Source organism: Phaethon lepturus, unplaced genomic scaffold (assembly GCF_000687285.1).
Source record: "Phaethon lepturus isolate BGI_N335 unplaced genomic scaffold, ASM68728v1 scaffold5720, whole genome shotgun sequence".
Lineage (NCBI taxonomy): Eukaryota > Metazoa > Chordata > Aves > Phaethontiformes > Phaethontidae > Phaethon > Phaethon lepturus.
The window spans coordinates 25,163-40,200 of NW_010511047.1; the positions used below are offsets into that span (position 1 = coordinate 25,163).

Consider the following 15,038-nt stretch of genomic DNA (forward strand, 5'->3'; position numbering starts at 1 on the left):
AAAAAAACCTGCAGGTTACCCCAATGCAACTTTTATTTACTATGAAACTGTGTTACATGATGCCTCATAGTAGTAATTTGTAGAGGTTTTGATGGTCTAACAGACTGACAGTCCTTCCTGAGGTTGTATTTTGAACTTTGCTCAGCACTTGGAATTGGTTTAAGTGGCAGTTAGTGTTTCACAGGATTGGTTAACAGTGGGCTTATCTTTACCTAAGAAATAGTGAAGCTGTCTTTGAGTACAGGCTAGTACTAATATGTTCTAGTAGGAATGGGCCTGCTGATCACAAAGGACTGAGTCTCTCATCAAATCCTTGACTGCTGTAGGTGCAGTGGCTATGATATAAGTAAATCAGTTAGTTACAAAAAATTTGTGATTGTATCAGTTGTCTGTAAAATCAGAAAACATTTTAGCTAATGTAAGCCCTTACATAAAGCTGTGAACTCTGTTTGCAAGTCCTGTTGCTACCTCTGCTTTATCCGTATAATTATCTATAAAATTTATTTTTATCTTGTATGTACATCTCATTCCATATTCTCTTCTGTTCATTATTTAAACTGAGATTTCTAGAATTCATTATTTAAAAATTCATAGTCATTTAGCATAAACGGAGTTATTGGCTTGCAACTTTTTATAAAACACGATGTACTGACATGCAGATTAATGCAGAAGAGTAGTATGTGTTTAAAAAAAAAAAAGAGAACAGAGGGCTGGTCTGATTTCTTGATACTAGTCGTGGCCTGGATGTAACTTTTTGTTACACGAAACATATGGCATTTTATGTGACCACTCATATGACATCATTGTTTTTAACAGTTCTTTTCCTGCTTCAAATAGAAAGTATAATATGGACACCCAAGAGAATTTTTATGTATGGTTATTCCTTGACCAAAAGAAAAGGGATTTTGGGTGGGGATTTACATTCATCATTTGGAATATACATCAACTTGATTTTGAATTTTTAATTCCATTCAAAATTCTTGCCACCTGGAGGAAACTAAATAGGTTTTCCATGCAGGCTCATAATTCTGAAAAGCATGTCAGTCCCCTTTGTCTGCAAGTTCTCGCTTTGCAAGTCAGTACATACTCAGCAATAAGAATGAAATAATAATCAAAGTCCAATTCCCCAAACAAACTAGCATGGTAAGCATCTCTCATGATATGCAAGTGATACATGGAGACTCAGCAAACAGTTCAAGACTCACTTCATATGAACTATTTGTGTTCATTACCAATATAATGTTTTTCCCGCCCTGTGTGTACTCTAGGGTGCCCCAGGTCTGAGAGGTGATACTGGTGCAACAGGAAGAGATGGTGCTCGTGTAAGTGTCTTTTGGTTCTGCTTGGGTTTACCTTGCTACACCTCAGAACTTAAGTGACTAAAAAGGATGTTCAGGGCTTACATTTTCCACTGTATTGCATTTCCTCTTATATCTGCTCACTTTTGATATAAATCAATATGATTTTGTTGCCCCTTGCCCAGGATGTTTGAATTTAGGGGAAGACAGAGAAAAATGTAAACTTCTTGTGCACACAAGCAGAGAAATGACATCATCAGAACACCTTGTATTTCCTAGACAGTTGTTCAGTGTGACGTCATCCTGTTTAACTTTATGGGCTCAGCCCAGACAGCTAATTCTAAAGGCAGTCTGCAAATCCATACAAAATTAGCATTAATTTGAGGTTTTGGCTGCCTGTCCTAGAGTTCATACTTTGGAAGAAAAATAACAGAACAGATTTTGTTTTATAAAATCGTATGTCCTTTATATTGAAAACATCTGGAAGTCACACACCTGTCTCCAGGAGGAAAGAGAAAAAATATTAAAAATAGTCACAACTGCTTACATTTTGTTAGAAATGGTGTCCTGTCTCGTAACCTGTAGGGTCTCCCTGGTGCTATTGGTGCTCCTGGCCCTGCTGGTGGTGCTGGTGATCGGGTAAGTCTATTCTTTGAATGAAAAAGTGTCTTGTTTGTTTATGCAGTTTACCCACACATGAATATTTTAGATGGGGAGTTCCATAAAAACCAATTCTATCTTTCTGGTGTGCATGAGTTCTGCAAGTTTTTCAGATTTGGGAGGCAAGCATTATTGGGACTGTGGGACTATTAAGTGAAGTTTGCCATAGCACCCCAAACCCTTTTCCTAAAAGGGCAGCAAAAGGATGCACATGTACATGGCAGTGGGTTTTATGGGGAGAAGATTCTGATTTAGGCTTTGTCCTAATTCTTCCCAGTTCAGGATTATCTCCACAATCCTCCTCACACTGAGAAGAGGTTTTGATGCAGTGGTGAACAACCACACACTAACTCAGAATGATTCTTTATCCTGTCTGAGTATCATTAGAAATTACTAATACACGGTGGGTCAAAACAGAAACATTTTCAGCAACACCCTCTCCATTAGAGACACGGAGTGACTTGCTATATACCCCTCTACCACAAGATCACCCCTGTTCTGACTGCAGTGAAGCCTTCCCCTACAGTGTCATAATGTTTTCTGCAATCTGTTTTAGGGTGAAGGAGGTCCTGCTGGTGCCGCTGGTCCTGCTGGTGCCCGTGGGATCCCTGTAAGTAGCAATTCCTACAACTATTCCTGCATCAAAGACATGATGTTCAGAAAAATGTCCTTTTAAAGCCCATTCCAACCAGTCCTCTTCTTTTGCCCTCTTTTTAGGGTGAGCGTGGTGAGCCTGGTCCTGTAGGTCCTAGTGGATTTGCTGGACCTCCTGTGAGTATTGTTTGTGCTTTCCTCTTACTGATGCCGCACCATTCCTCTATTTCTTTTGCATGCTTTTCCAACTCCTTGTTCTGTGTGTTATTTCTGCCCATAGGGTGCAGCTGGTCAGCCTGGCGCTAAAGGCGAGCGTGGGCCTAAAGGACCTAAGGGTGAAAGTGGACCAACAGGTGCTATTGGCCCAATCGGTGCTTCTGGACCACCAGTAAGTGAACTGTGTCTTTGTAAAATGCATGGTTCTTAATTGTGCTATGCAAGCAATATGCTACCCTGAAGGCCTTGAATTTTGAAAAGTTAATTAAAAGAAGTAAAACTTCAAACTAGACTATGAGGAAAGTCACCATACTGATTTTCACACATTATATAAACTTTGTAAGTCTATTTACGTGGGCTCAGATCATGAGTCTGGAACTGAAATGAAGAGAGAAAAAAAAAATTTCAGTTTGTCCTGAAGATTAGCAAAATCAGTTAGTCTTGGACCATTCAGGTGTTGATTGTGGGTAAGTTCTGAACTGAGGATGATGATGTCTTCCTCTCAAAGACATGATGTGCTGTCGTAGTCTGACTTTCAGACCCAGCCATTCAGAAGTACATGTGCAAATTTGTCTGTGCACCCACTTGCACACAGGGTTTTCATGTGCTAACAGCTTTATAGACCAAACTTATATACTACTTCATATGCATGCAGCCCATTATTGGGGAACTCGTTGAAATGATGCCAAAAGTTGGGCCCTGGTATTTCAAATACTGTAAAGTGTCACAAGGTAACATGGCTTGGGGTTCTTACTGTATGCTTCTAATGGAGCAATAGCAGACCCTTGCACTACATGGCTGTATTAGTCACACAGTGCAAACAGGACTTGCTGTTCTTCGCCTTACTATGTCTTTCGCATTTTGACTTCCAGATTTGCTTAGATGCATGTAACATTTGCAAGGCAAATGCATTTCATTCATAAATGCCTCATGCAATTCTTCTTCGTCCTTACAATACTGATTTTAAATGTCTGTGAGAATTTACTACTCTAGTATCAAGACAGGAATTGTGGTTTTGGGCCCAGTCCTCCTCCTGTTAAAGCAAAAAGCAAAATTGCCCTTAACTTTCATGAGAGTGAGACTGAGCCCTCATTCTAAATAAGGAATGTTAACAGTCTTTTTTTGCTTCACCTGTCTTTTTCAATCCTTCATACATAGGGTCCCGCTGGTGCTGCTGGTCCCGCTGGCCCTCGTGGTGATGCTGGTCCTCCTGTAAGTCTTCAGGCTTTTGGCACTGATGTTGTTGCTTTTCATGAAGTCATTGTTTCCTTTAAACCAAATCTTCCTTTTCACTTTTATTTTTAGGGCATGACTGGTTTCCCTGGTGCTGCTGGAAGAGTTGGTCCTCCTGGCCCTGCTGTAAGTAACTAATGAAGAAGTTCTAATGGGAGATACGTCAGAAGTTGCATTGGTTAGGGATAATCCTCATTTTTGTTACATGGACACGGATTCTAACTGCACTGGAATCACCTCAGATCCTTATAGGGCTGGATGAGTTTAAGTCTCTTAACTGCTTAAACTGTTATGCATTTAGTTTTTTAGGGCTTCAGGGTTTTTTTTACAATCCATCAAGCATCCCTCTGCATCTTGAAGTGCCTAACCATTTGTAAAAATCTGTTTCTTTTGCTTTTGTTCACTGTAAGTAACTGCATAGCCGTTGATTTTTTTGAGTGGAATAAGAAGGTCATGTTCTATTTGAAAAAGCATGCTAAAGTTATCTTCTGTCCACACTTCCTAAAGTGTCTGCAGTTCCAGCCTCTGTCTCAAGTAGGGCAACCTCTCATTGTGTTTAAGAGTGTGAATCCCCGCTTCTTTATTTTTTATGTAAAAATTCTCATTTCAAATTGCCATTTGTAGTTTTATTTTCAAAGGTGTTTCCAACCTTTACCAAGAGGCACTTCTTTCCTTAGATGCCTTACATTTAAATACATTGTAAATCCCAATATCCAAAGCAAATAATCCTGTTGTATTGGAAGAGGCTTTTTCTCGTAGATTTATAGTTGCAACTAATGTCTCCAGAGCCAAATCAATATTTTCATGCCAAATTTTACCACTTTCACCTGCACTGAGTAAAAAAAAAAAAATCTCTCAGTTCAATAATTCTACTGATTCTAGCTATCCACTGCTTACAAAAGCAGTAGAAGCTGCTGCTTCAGAACAGCTCATAACTTGTTTATTGCAAAGCCCAGTTTTTGTAGATGGACATAAAATGAAAATTATCTCTGTTCTCCGCAGTTAATGGGTCTATATTGTAACTATCATATTCATACTCAATCTAGGGCATCACTGGTCCCCCTGGTCCTCCAGGCCCCGCTGGCAAAGATGGTCCTAGAGGTCTACGTGGTGACGTTGGTCCAGTTGGCCGTACTGGTGAACAAGGTATTGCTGGCCCACCTGGTTTTGCTGGTGAGAAAGGTCCATCTGGAGAGGCTGGTGCTGCTGTAAGTTACTGAGTATCACATCTCATTAAAAATGTTTCTCTTCATGTAAATGTTACGGCTTCTAAGATACTTTAGGTATTTGTGAAGGGCATTTCTTTTTTATCCACAAATTTAGTAAAGCTTTTAAGTAGAATCTCCACTGAGACTCAAGAAATTGTTTATAGACATGTTTGACAAACATGCTATAGAAAGTGAACCTGATCTCTGGGTCAGGTTTTTCTCTCTTTTTTTTTTTTTCTTGAGTTGCATCTTTCTCTGCAAGTAGCCCAAGTGAAAGTAACAAGGCTAACTGGACAAGAAATTGCTACTTAGTCTGAGAAAGGGAGTCAGAGTCTCCTGCTCTGAAACTGAGCATCATGGATGGAGAAAGGAGGAACATGTGAACATCCATTTAGAACAATCTCAATTCATTTCTGCATCAGAAACTCCGGTCTGTGGGAATCACAAAGTTAGTCATCTGACCCCAGGGTGGCTTAGAATTATGCAAATAAATTAATTAATTTTGAGTGTCTTCAAGCTTGCACATCCAGAATTACTGGCATTTTTTTAAGTCAGACGCATTTCTGTCTTACAGAACTATGCACTTGTGTGAATTACCACTCTGTTTCTCAATAAAAAATTATAGCAATTTCTTCTGTGATCTACAGAAGTTGCAGCTAAGAATGAAATCTTCAGTGTTGTTATCAGACATGTATGTTAAAATTTTGAAAGTGACAGTTGAAAATTTGCCCTTTAATGTCCAGTATAAAGCAGTATATTTTCTAATTTTTATGTTCTAATTTACTTTCAATTATGAAAAACATAATTGAACTAGTAAGCCTGAGTGTTAATTAGGATCATAATTTAGGGTAATCTGTCAGGATGATTACTTATGCCAAGTTTAGCACCACATATAGTCAAATTTCAAGGAAATGGAGAAGTCACTTAACTAAACAACCTTTACCTTTCAGATGGTCAGTAGAGAGCTCTAAGGGCTGTTTGGAGATGTCAGATACCACCTAGAGATCTAAGGCTGTCCGAGGATCAGTCTCAGATGAAAAAGCTTGTGTTATAGTGTTGTTCAGAAACAGCATTTTCACTGGAAAATAGTTGAGGGGAGTATATCCAGCACTACGTTCCTACAGACCTTTAGCTTTGGAGATTAAAGTCTTATGGCTTGGTTACAACTTCTTCCATGTAGGAACTAGCACTGACACACACTGAGAACCTTGGAAAGCAGTTGGTACTGTTGTAGAGCAAAACAAACGAGAAATGTACACGGACATAAAAATTGATTTTTCTCTGTTAATATAAATCATATTCCCTTCATGCCACAGGGTCCTCCTGGTAGTCCAGGTCCTCAGGGTATTCTTGGTGCTCCTGGTATCCTTGGTCTGCCTGGCTCTCGGGGAGAACGTGGTCTTCCAGGCATCTCTGGAGCAACAGTGAGTATATGACTGGTTAACTTCTTTAAATAGATAGGTGTAAAGAAAAAAGTTGAGGTCTCCTCTTAAGGGAGACCAGGGAAAAGGAGATGTAGATTCTGCTGTTTCCATTGCTGCTGCAAACAGAGGATATGGCCCTAACAGATTTGGAGCAGTGGAAGAAATTACTGCTTGCTGCAGACAATTAAGTCTTGTATCTGCAGGTGAGCACATTTTTGAATGGCATCAGAGGTTTCTGATAGAAGAGGTAGAAAATTTAGAATGAAGATAATATTTGTTATAGTTAGATATGTTTCTTATGTCCTGGATCTGTTTCACTTCCAGAATTTATTGCAGAGAAATGTTTCTCTTAGATACAGGCCAAAAGTTCTGTAAGACTGGTTTGTGTTTTATTACAATGTCACATTTTGTTACCACTGTTCCTGTACTAGGGTGAACCTGGTCCCTTGGGTGTTTCTGGTCCTCCTGGTGCCCGTGGTCCCTCTGGTCCTGTGGGTTCTCCTGGTCCAAACGGTGCTCCTGGCGAAGCTGGTCGTGATGTAAGCTATGTCTTATTTCTTCTTCAGGATTGCTTTTTGTTTGTTCTGAGCCAAAGACAAATAAACAGAAAAGATGGATGCCACTGGAGGTTGTTCTGCTAGCAAACTTGGACCTTCTGGTGTCTTCAGGGAAAATTATAGCAGGATTCTAATAGGCATGGGTTCCCACCCCCAACTAGGTGACAAATTCTTCAAGGCACAAGTTGTGTCTGAAATACATCCTGTAGTCACTATCAGAATCTTTCAACTTGTTAGTTAATTGCCACAAAAGATGAAGTGGGAAAAAGATTAATTCTTTGTCGGAGCTGGGAAAAATAGTCTATCCCAGGGGACAAGGTTTTGGCTACAGAGAAGAGTGTATCAGGAAAGCTTGTTATCAGCAAATTTTCTTAAGCGTCCTGTTAGATGCAATATACATTTCTTTCAGGGAAGTATAAAAGTTGCAGTCACTTTTACTTGAGGGATCTAGTGATGTGTGGTATTAAAGACAAAGTGTTTTTTAACTTAAGGCCCATTGAGAAGGCAGATGAAGCACATTACACAAAATGTTGGAATTCAGTTATTCGACTTGTGCAACGCTTAGCACTGTTGTGGAGTCCTAACAAGAGAGAGACACTTTCTGGCTGAGCTACATAATGTTTTGCAACGTGCCTTCCCTCACCATGCAGTGTAAAGTATGTTTAAGCTAACAGCACCATGGAGCAAACCCTGGCCTGTGCGGCAGGTACTGCTGAACTGCAGAGATCAGTGCAGGTTAAGACACAATGGAAGACCCGAGCCCCGTGCAGAAGGGGGAACGTGGGAACACTGGAGTGGAAAAAATTGCTCCCTCTAATGGTCTGCCTTAGAGGGATTACTTGCAGGACAGGGCCCTCCTCCTAGTTCTTCACAGAGCAGCAAATAAACTTATCCATCCAATTTAACCATCCAAGTTAGTAGTTCACCTTGAAGAAGGGTATCCATACAGTGGCTATACCTAACTTACACTAGAAGAACAATGAAAGTAAAGTATTAACATATTATCTTGCCTCCTGTAAGGTTAACTACATAAAGCTTTCTCTGGGCCTTATCAGGGAAGCTTATTTGGTATCCTGAAGTATTGTTAGTACAGGACTCCTGCGAGTCCTGAGACTCACAGGATTTCAAAGGGATCAGAGAATAGTAATTTTATTTTATAAGTATTAAAAAGAAATAAACTTTCTGTTCTGCGGGAATTTTCTGAAGGAAAAGGTTTGCTAGTGTACCCAGTGAAACAGCTGAAGTGAAATTAACATTCAGGAAGAAAGCCGTTTAAGCTTGTGAAGTATCACAACAAAGTAATTTAGCTGTGACTACTGTTGAAGCCCTTTTCTCGCCACTGGCATTTTTCATCTAAAAAGGAGGTCTCAATTTTACAAGAGTGCAAGCTAGATGAAGACTACTGTTGTCTTGACCTTTTCATTTAGAGAAATACAGCAAAACCCAGTAACTTTCTTCTATACTGAACTTGTAAAACCTAAAATATTTGGAGACCACCTTTATTTTTCTGAGAGTGTTAATGTATTTAAGGGTTTTGAGAGTGGCATCTATAAGGAAGGGTTTGCTATTTTCAGGATTTATGCTATCCCATCTCAGTGTATTCTTACTCTCATTGGGAGCAATTAGGCTGACACGCAGTTCCATGTGAGTTGAAGGTCGATGGAATTTAACACTTTTTCATGGTATTTAACAGGGCAGTCCTGGAAATGATGGTCCTCCAGGCCGTGATGGTGCTCCTGGTTTCAAGGTAACTTGTTCTTTTCTTTTATTTCATAATCATGAAAGAAATATTCCAATATGTGTAAGTCAGTAGTAACACACTGTCTCTCTCTTTGCATTCCTTTGTTCCCAGGGTGAGCGTGGTGCTCCTGGTAACCCTGGTCCCAGTGGTGCTGTGGGTGCTCCTGGTTCTCATGGCCAAGTTGGTCCTTCTGGAAAGCCTGGAAACCGTGGTGATCCTGTAAGTTGACGAGACCTTAATTTTTTTTCATTAATGCAGGACTAACATTTGTCCATCGTATATATACATCATTATCCACCTACAATATGTGGATAATTATTTTGCTTTCTACAGAGATGTATTGAGCATGCACCCTTTATTAGGTATAATATACAGCAGTGACATGCATTTTCTATTCCTGTTTCAGGGTCCTGCTGGCGCTGTCGGTCCTGCTGGTGCTTTTGGTCCAAGAGGTCTTGCTGTAAGTGATTTCTAAATATATTACCACATTGATCCAAGAAGAGAAAACATCCTATTAATAAGGACTTATGACTGTGCTCAAAATATGGGCCCAAAAAGTAGCACTTAAGGAGCTGTAAATATTTATAGACCTAGAATCTCAATCAGCATTCTCACTTATGGGACCGATCCTGAAGCTTTTGGGATTGACACTCTTCCTGGGTGCATTAACAGGATGTACATATATATATCAGGGGCAACTTATGTCATAATGTAGAATGCTCAAGCTTAATTCTTGCTTTGACAGTAGTATATACTTAAAGCTTTTTATTTTATTCCTCTGACACCTATATCCCTTCGTAGGGCCCACAAGGTCCACGTGGTGAGAAAGGTCAACCTGGTGACAAGGGGCCTAGAGGTCTGCCTGGCTTGAAGGGACACAATGGATTGCAGGGTCTTCCTGGTCTTGCTGTAAGTAAATGATTTTCAGTATTTTGAATGCAAAGAGCAAAAAAAAAAAAAATAAGGTCACCCTAGTGTGCAATTACATATGCACAACCCAGCAGGATGATACCACTTGTTCCACTCTGCATCATCTTTCAAAGGCCGTAAGATTCTCTTAAACACTCAACGCTCTTCACATAAAATGGCTAATTTGGTATTACCGTTGGTAGTTGGCTTTAGAACTGTGAGTACCATTAGTTGCCCTGAAACTTGACTGCATTTTGCTAGCACTGAATTCAAAAAGCTCTGCCTTCATTTTAATATTTCTTATTTTGGCCAGAAACTATAAAGCCTTTGTATCACAGAGAAGCAGAAGAAATTTGTAGATTTTATTCCCTTTAATTTCTGGTATCCCCTTTAGGAATTCTGACCTTTATTTTAAAGCCTTTTCTGAAAATCTGAAGAAACAATATAGAGACATAGATAGATGTCTAGATATAGGTTACCCCCTAAAATACCTCTTTACGTTCTCTCTCGTCCCTCCCCAGAACAGGCATTTTATACCCCAACTCCACTAATAAATCCCATTAGCCCTAGATTCCCATTCTCTGAGCCCAAATACACATGCTGACTGTAGATCCCTCTTGAATCATGCTAATACAAATGTGTGCCACTGCATTTCTTTTTTTTTTTTTAATGACTGTGCATGTATCTTTCCCAACAGGGCCAACATGGTGATCAAGGTCCTCCTGGTAACAATGGCCCTGCTGGCCCAAGGGTATGTGAATTTAAGAGCATATTCAAATAACTCTCCCATTCCTTTTGTGCAACATATATGTACACTCGCATTTATACGAATCCCTGTTTGTAGTGTCTTCTACTGTCATTAAGCTGTTTGAGTTTCCTTTTAGGGTCCACCTGGTCCTTCTGGTCCTCCTGGTAAAGATGGTCGCAATGGTCTCCCTGGACCTATTGGCCCTGCTGGTGTGCGTGGCTCTCATGGTAGCCAAGGCCCTGCTGTGAGTATAACTTACTTTTTGTTGTTTTAACACATTTATGTCACAGTTACAAGAAAATCACTTCAAAAGCCTAGCAGTTTAGGAAAAGATGTGGTTTTATTTATTTAAAAAAAAAAAACAAAAAAAAAACAACAAAAAAACCCAAAAAAACTTCCAAATATCTGTTGTTATTTAACATTAAACATTTCCCTAATAGACCTGAAGTCCTTGTTCATTCCTTATGGCCAGACAGCAAATACACAAAGAAGATGTGGTAGTCCTACACTGGGCATCTGCTACTACTTGAGCCCACAGTAGTCACCACCGGGTAGTAGTCACCATATGTGCTGCCTCAGATTAGAGCTGAGGGTGCTAGGACTTAAGTAAGACTATGCATATGTGGAAGCATATAATTGAGAGAACCATTTGTCTAATAGAATGCTTCTTGTCTTTTGCTTCGAAAAACTTTAGGGTCCTCCTGGTCCTCCTGGTCCCCCTGGTCCCCCCGGTCCCAATGGTGGTGGATACGAAGTTGGCTATGATGCAGAATACTACCGGGCTGATCAGCCTTCTCTCAGACCCAAAGATCATGAAGTTGATGCCACTCTGAAAACATTGAACAACCAAATTGAGACCCTGTTGATCCCAGAAGGCTCCAGAAAGAACCCAGCTCGCACCTGCCGTGACCTAAGACTTAGCCACCCAGAATGGACCAGCGGTATGTTAGTGCCAGATATTTGCCCTTTCTGGCTGAGGGAGTATTTCCAGCTTATGAGCTTTCTTTGATGAATGGTATCCTTGGCCACCCAGTGAAAATACTAAATGACCAATGAAGAAGTTCTCTCTGCCTCTGCCAAAAATAGATACAAGGACACTCTGAAAAGCTCTTTATAGCTATTGTTGCAATATTTTTTCAAAATAATATAAAAATATTTAATGCTAGCTTTCAGTTTCTTATACATTAACAATCTAAAATATGTATTTATAGCAGTTATTACCTTAATATTGTACCTAGTTGTGATATTTATGACCTCTCTCTGAGTTCCTATATCAAGCAAGTGAATATAAACTGAATGCAAATGTTAGGCTGAGTGAACTATTGTTCGCATTTCTTTCCTCAATGGCAGGCTTCTACTGGATTGATCCTAACCAAGGCTGCTCTGCAGATGCCATTAGAGCATACTGTGACTTTGCCACTGGTGAGACTTGCATTCATGCCAACCCTGACAATATTCCTGCCAAGAACTGGTATGTCAACAAGAATCCCAAGGACAAGAAGCACATATGGTTTGGTGAAACTATCAATGGTGGCAGCCAGGTAAGTGATGTATGGGAGGATAATTGTTTCCTACAGTGCTGTCTAAAGAATTCCCAATTCACTGACTCTCAGCAAGCAAACACATAAATTAAACTCCCTTAGAGGAGAAATATGAAAAAGAGAACTACCCTTTATCTCAAGGGAACAGAGCACCAGTTATAGTTTGGATCACAATTTGCTGAAAGTATTTCTTGGTATTGTTCTAATTTTTCTTGGTGTCTGCAAATGATCAATTCAGCATGACTAATGGCTAATGCTAAAGGAGCCTGGACTAGAATATGGTACATTACTCTAAAGATAGTCCAGAAACTGTCTGAAAAAGTAAGAAAAACATCTTTGCTTATTTTTTTGAGTTTTTTTACATATGACACTGTTCCTGAAAAGATATTTCTTTCTGTTTTTCAGTTTGAATACAATGATGAAGGAGTGACCTCAAAGGATATGGCCACCCAGCTTGCCTTCATGCGTCTGCTGGCCAACCATGCCTCCCAGAACATCACCTACCACTGCAAGAACAGCATTGCCTACATGGATGAGGAAACTGGCAACCTTAAAAAGGCTGTTATACTGCAGGGATCCAATGATGTTGAACTACGAGCTGAAGGAAACAGCAGATTCACTTTCAGTGTTCTTGAGGATGGCTGCTCTGTAAGTAACACGGAAACCATGGGCACCATGATTGCCCATGCTTAAGCACGTGATTAGGGACAGAGCTGTGCTTTGACTTAGAATTAGATTATCAGTCAGACCAGCAAAATTTTTACACAGTGAAGATAACCTACAAAACCAACTATGCCAGATCTTTATCAAGTGGGAAGGACTGGGGTACAAAGAAAGCCTACCTTCTACTGTGCAGTGTGGCAGAAAAGAAAAAGCTTTTCAGAGGGACCACACCCAAATTCTGTGTAAACTGAAGATTCATGAGAAAATCATGCACAAGCTATAGGAAGGGAAGTGCCTTTAAGTCTTGAAAAACTCAGGCAGGGCTCTCTGAGGATTTAGTATCAGTGTGAATAATACGGTAGTTTATGTAGAGCATCACAGGTGTGACTTCAGAAGATTAAAGTAAATATTTTCTCTGTATCAGAGATCTAGGGAGTTGGATATGGGTATCTGATTTGCAAACAATGTCAGCAAAACTAATATGAAATTCTTTCAGAAATTATCCAGGTGAAGCAGTTCTCAATACTATGAACAATGCGATAACAATTGTAATGAATTTTCTCTTGCAGAGAAAGAACAATGAATGGGGCAAAACGATCATTGAATACAGAACAAATAAGCCATCTCGCTTGCCCATCCTTGACATTGCACCTTTGGATATTGGCGGCGCTGACCAAGAATTCGGTTTGGACATTGGCCCAGTCTGTTTCAAATGAATGAACTAAAATTAACTTAAAGCCTCTCCCAAATTATTCTCTTGTCATTTCTTTTTATAATGAAAGCTGACTCCTTCCATTTCTTCTGTTCATCTACTTGCTTAAACTCTGGGCGAAAGAGAAGGAGAAGAATTGATTGGAGCATTGTGCAATGAAATTTAATACAGCCCCAAAAGGACTTGGAAGTCTTTCAAGATTTAACACCTTGCTTTGGGAAATGTCAACCTTTGTAAAGAAAAAAAAACCAAAATAAAAAATCATGAAAGTTCGCACCACTTGTGGCCTTTGAATATCTTCCACAGAGGAAGTTTAAAACCACGACTTCCAAAGGTTTAAACTACCTCATACACTAAACCAAGTGTGATCCACAGCTCTTGTAGGTACTTCTTGATATGATCTGAGGTACTTTCAGTTCCACCCAAAATACAGTGGTGCTAATTGCATTATTACAGAGTCTCTTTCCAATACTTGAACTTCAATGGTGCTAGTAGCATTTAAAGTATCACTTCTCTGTTTCTTTGAAGTCTGTCTCAAAACTTAGCATGTCCTGTCTCACCCGCAGCTTAAGCATGTGGATCATTTTTCCTCCTCTTTGTCCTCATCCTCCAAAATCAGGTGCTCCTGCTTTCAAATCTCATTTCCATCTTCTACAATGGGTTAAAAAAAACAAACACATCATTTCTCAAGAAAGAAAATGTATTTTGTATATGTGAGATGTTTAAATAAATTGTGAAAAAATGAAATAAAGCATGTCCAGTGTTCCAAAAGAAACTATTTAATGAGTTAAGTTACTTGCTTAGATGCATTGGCAGATATTCATACCCAGAATTTACAGTATGTTTGCATTACTGCAACTGTCTTAGCCCATACTCTAAAACATTTGCTTAGAGCATTCAAAGTCTGCCGGCAACTGTCTTATGGTTGTGATTGTCTATTCAACTCTTCATTTCAACATCACCCTTTGAAAAGTCCACAAGAAACTCAATAACTCTGTGCTTATAGTATGAAAAGTGCAAAAGCAGACATAATTCCTTTCTTTTTTCCAGATACTAAGCAGGATTAATGTCCGAAAGAAGGAAAATGAGGCTTCTGTCTCACACTTGAAGAGAGAAAGCTCCTTGGTGTTGAGTGTGCTGTGCTGCGTGCATCAGCAGAACTGTGCTGTGTGCTTTTGAAAGGGCATGCAGAAGTCCATGCAAGGAATCACTAAATTTAGCTGTCGTGTCAGGAAGATCAGGGTTTGTTAGGCCCTTATAGTTTGTTCCATTCTGTATGAGACACAGAACTATCTGCTGTTGCTAACCTTAGTAATGTACTATCACAAAAAACACCAGAAGCAGCAAAGACTGTTCTTATCGGAGGCCTTTTAAGAGACTGCTATCACACAGTGCTTTTCTGAAAACCCTAAATGGACTGCAATTCCAACAATGTTTTTGGAATTGGGAAGGCGTTTGGGAGGACACACAAAGGACCACAAGGACAAGAGCAAAAGCAGGTAAGGGGAGAGGTGCAAGAGGCTTAGTCAGCAGG

The 15,038-nt window shown here is 39.8% G+C and overlaps 1 protein-coding gene across 1 annotated transcript in view; it reads left to right on the top strand.

Moving 5' to 3' along the window:
- The window catches only part of COL1A2 (collagen, type I, alpha 2), a 39,096-nt gene extending 24,821 nt beyond the window's left edge, over positions 1 to 14,275 (top strand). Inside the window, exons 32-51 of the mRNA XM_010282538.1 lie at positions 1,269 to 1,322; positions 1,884 to 1,937; positions 2,515 to 2,568; positions 2,676 to 2,729; positions 2,833 to 2,940; positions 3,927 to 3,980; positions 4,074 to 4,127; positions 5,048 to 5,209; positions 6,526 to 6,633; positions 7,065 to 7,172; positions 8,884 to 8,937; positions 9,043 to 9,150; positions 9,338 to 9,391; positions 9,733 to 9,840; positions 10,538 to 10,591; positions 10,725 to 10,832; positions 11,283 to 11,529; positions 11,939 to 12,129; positions 12,535 to 12,777; positions 13,362 to 14,275. Coding sequence (XP_010280840.1) covers positions 1,269 to 1,322; positions 1,884 to 1,937; positions 2,515 to 2,568; positions 2,676 to 2,729; positions 2,833 to 2,940; positions 3,927 to 3,980; positions 4,074 to 4,127; positions 5,048 to 5,209; positions 6,526 to 6,633; positions 7,065 to 7,172; positions 8,884 to 8,937; positions 9,043 to 9,150; positions 9,338 to 9,391; positions 9,733 to 9,840; positions 10,538 to 10,591; positions 10,725 to 10,832; positions 11,283 to 11,529; positions 11,939 to 12,129; positions 12,535 to 12,777; positions 13,362 to 13,508 — 2,124 coding nt within the window. The 3' untranslated portion in view covers positions 13,509 to 14,275. The remainder of the gene's footprint in view (positions 1 to 1,268; positions 1,323 to 1,883; positions 1,938 to 2,514; positions 2,569 to 2,675; positions 2,730 to 2,832; positions 2,941 to 3,926; positions 3,981 to 4,073; positions 4,128 to 5,047; positions 5,210 to 6,525; positions 6,634 to 7,064; positions 7,173 to 8,883; positions 8,938 to 9,042; positions 9,151 to 9,337; positions 9,392 to 9,732; positions 9,841 to 10,537; positions 10,592 to 10,724; positions 10,833 to 11,282; positions 11,530 to 11,938; positions 12,130 to 12,534; positions 12,778 to 13,361) is intronic.
- The last annotated feature ends 763 nt before the right edge of the window (positions 14,276 to 15,038 follow it).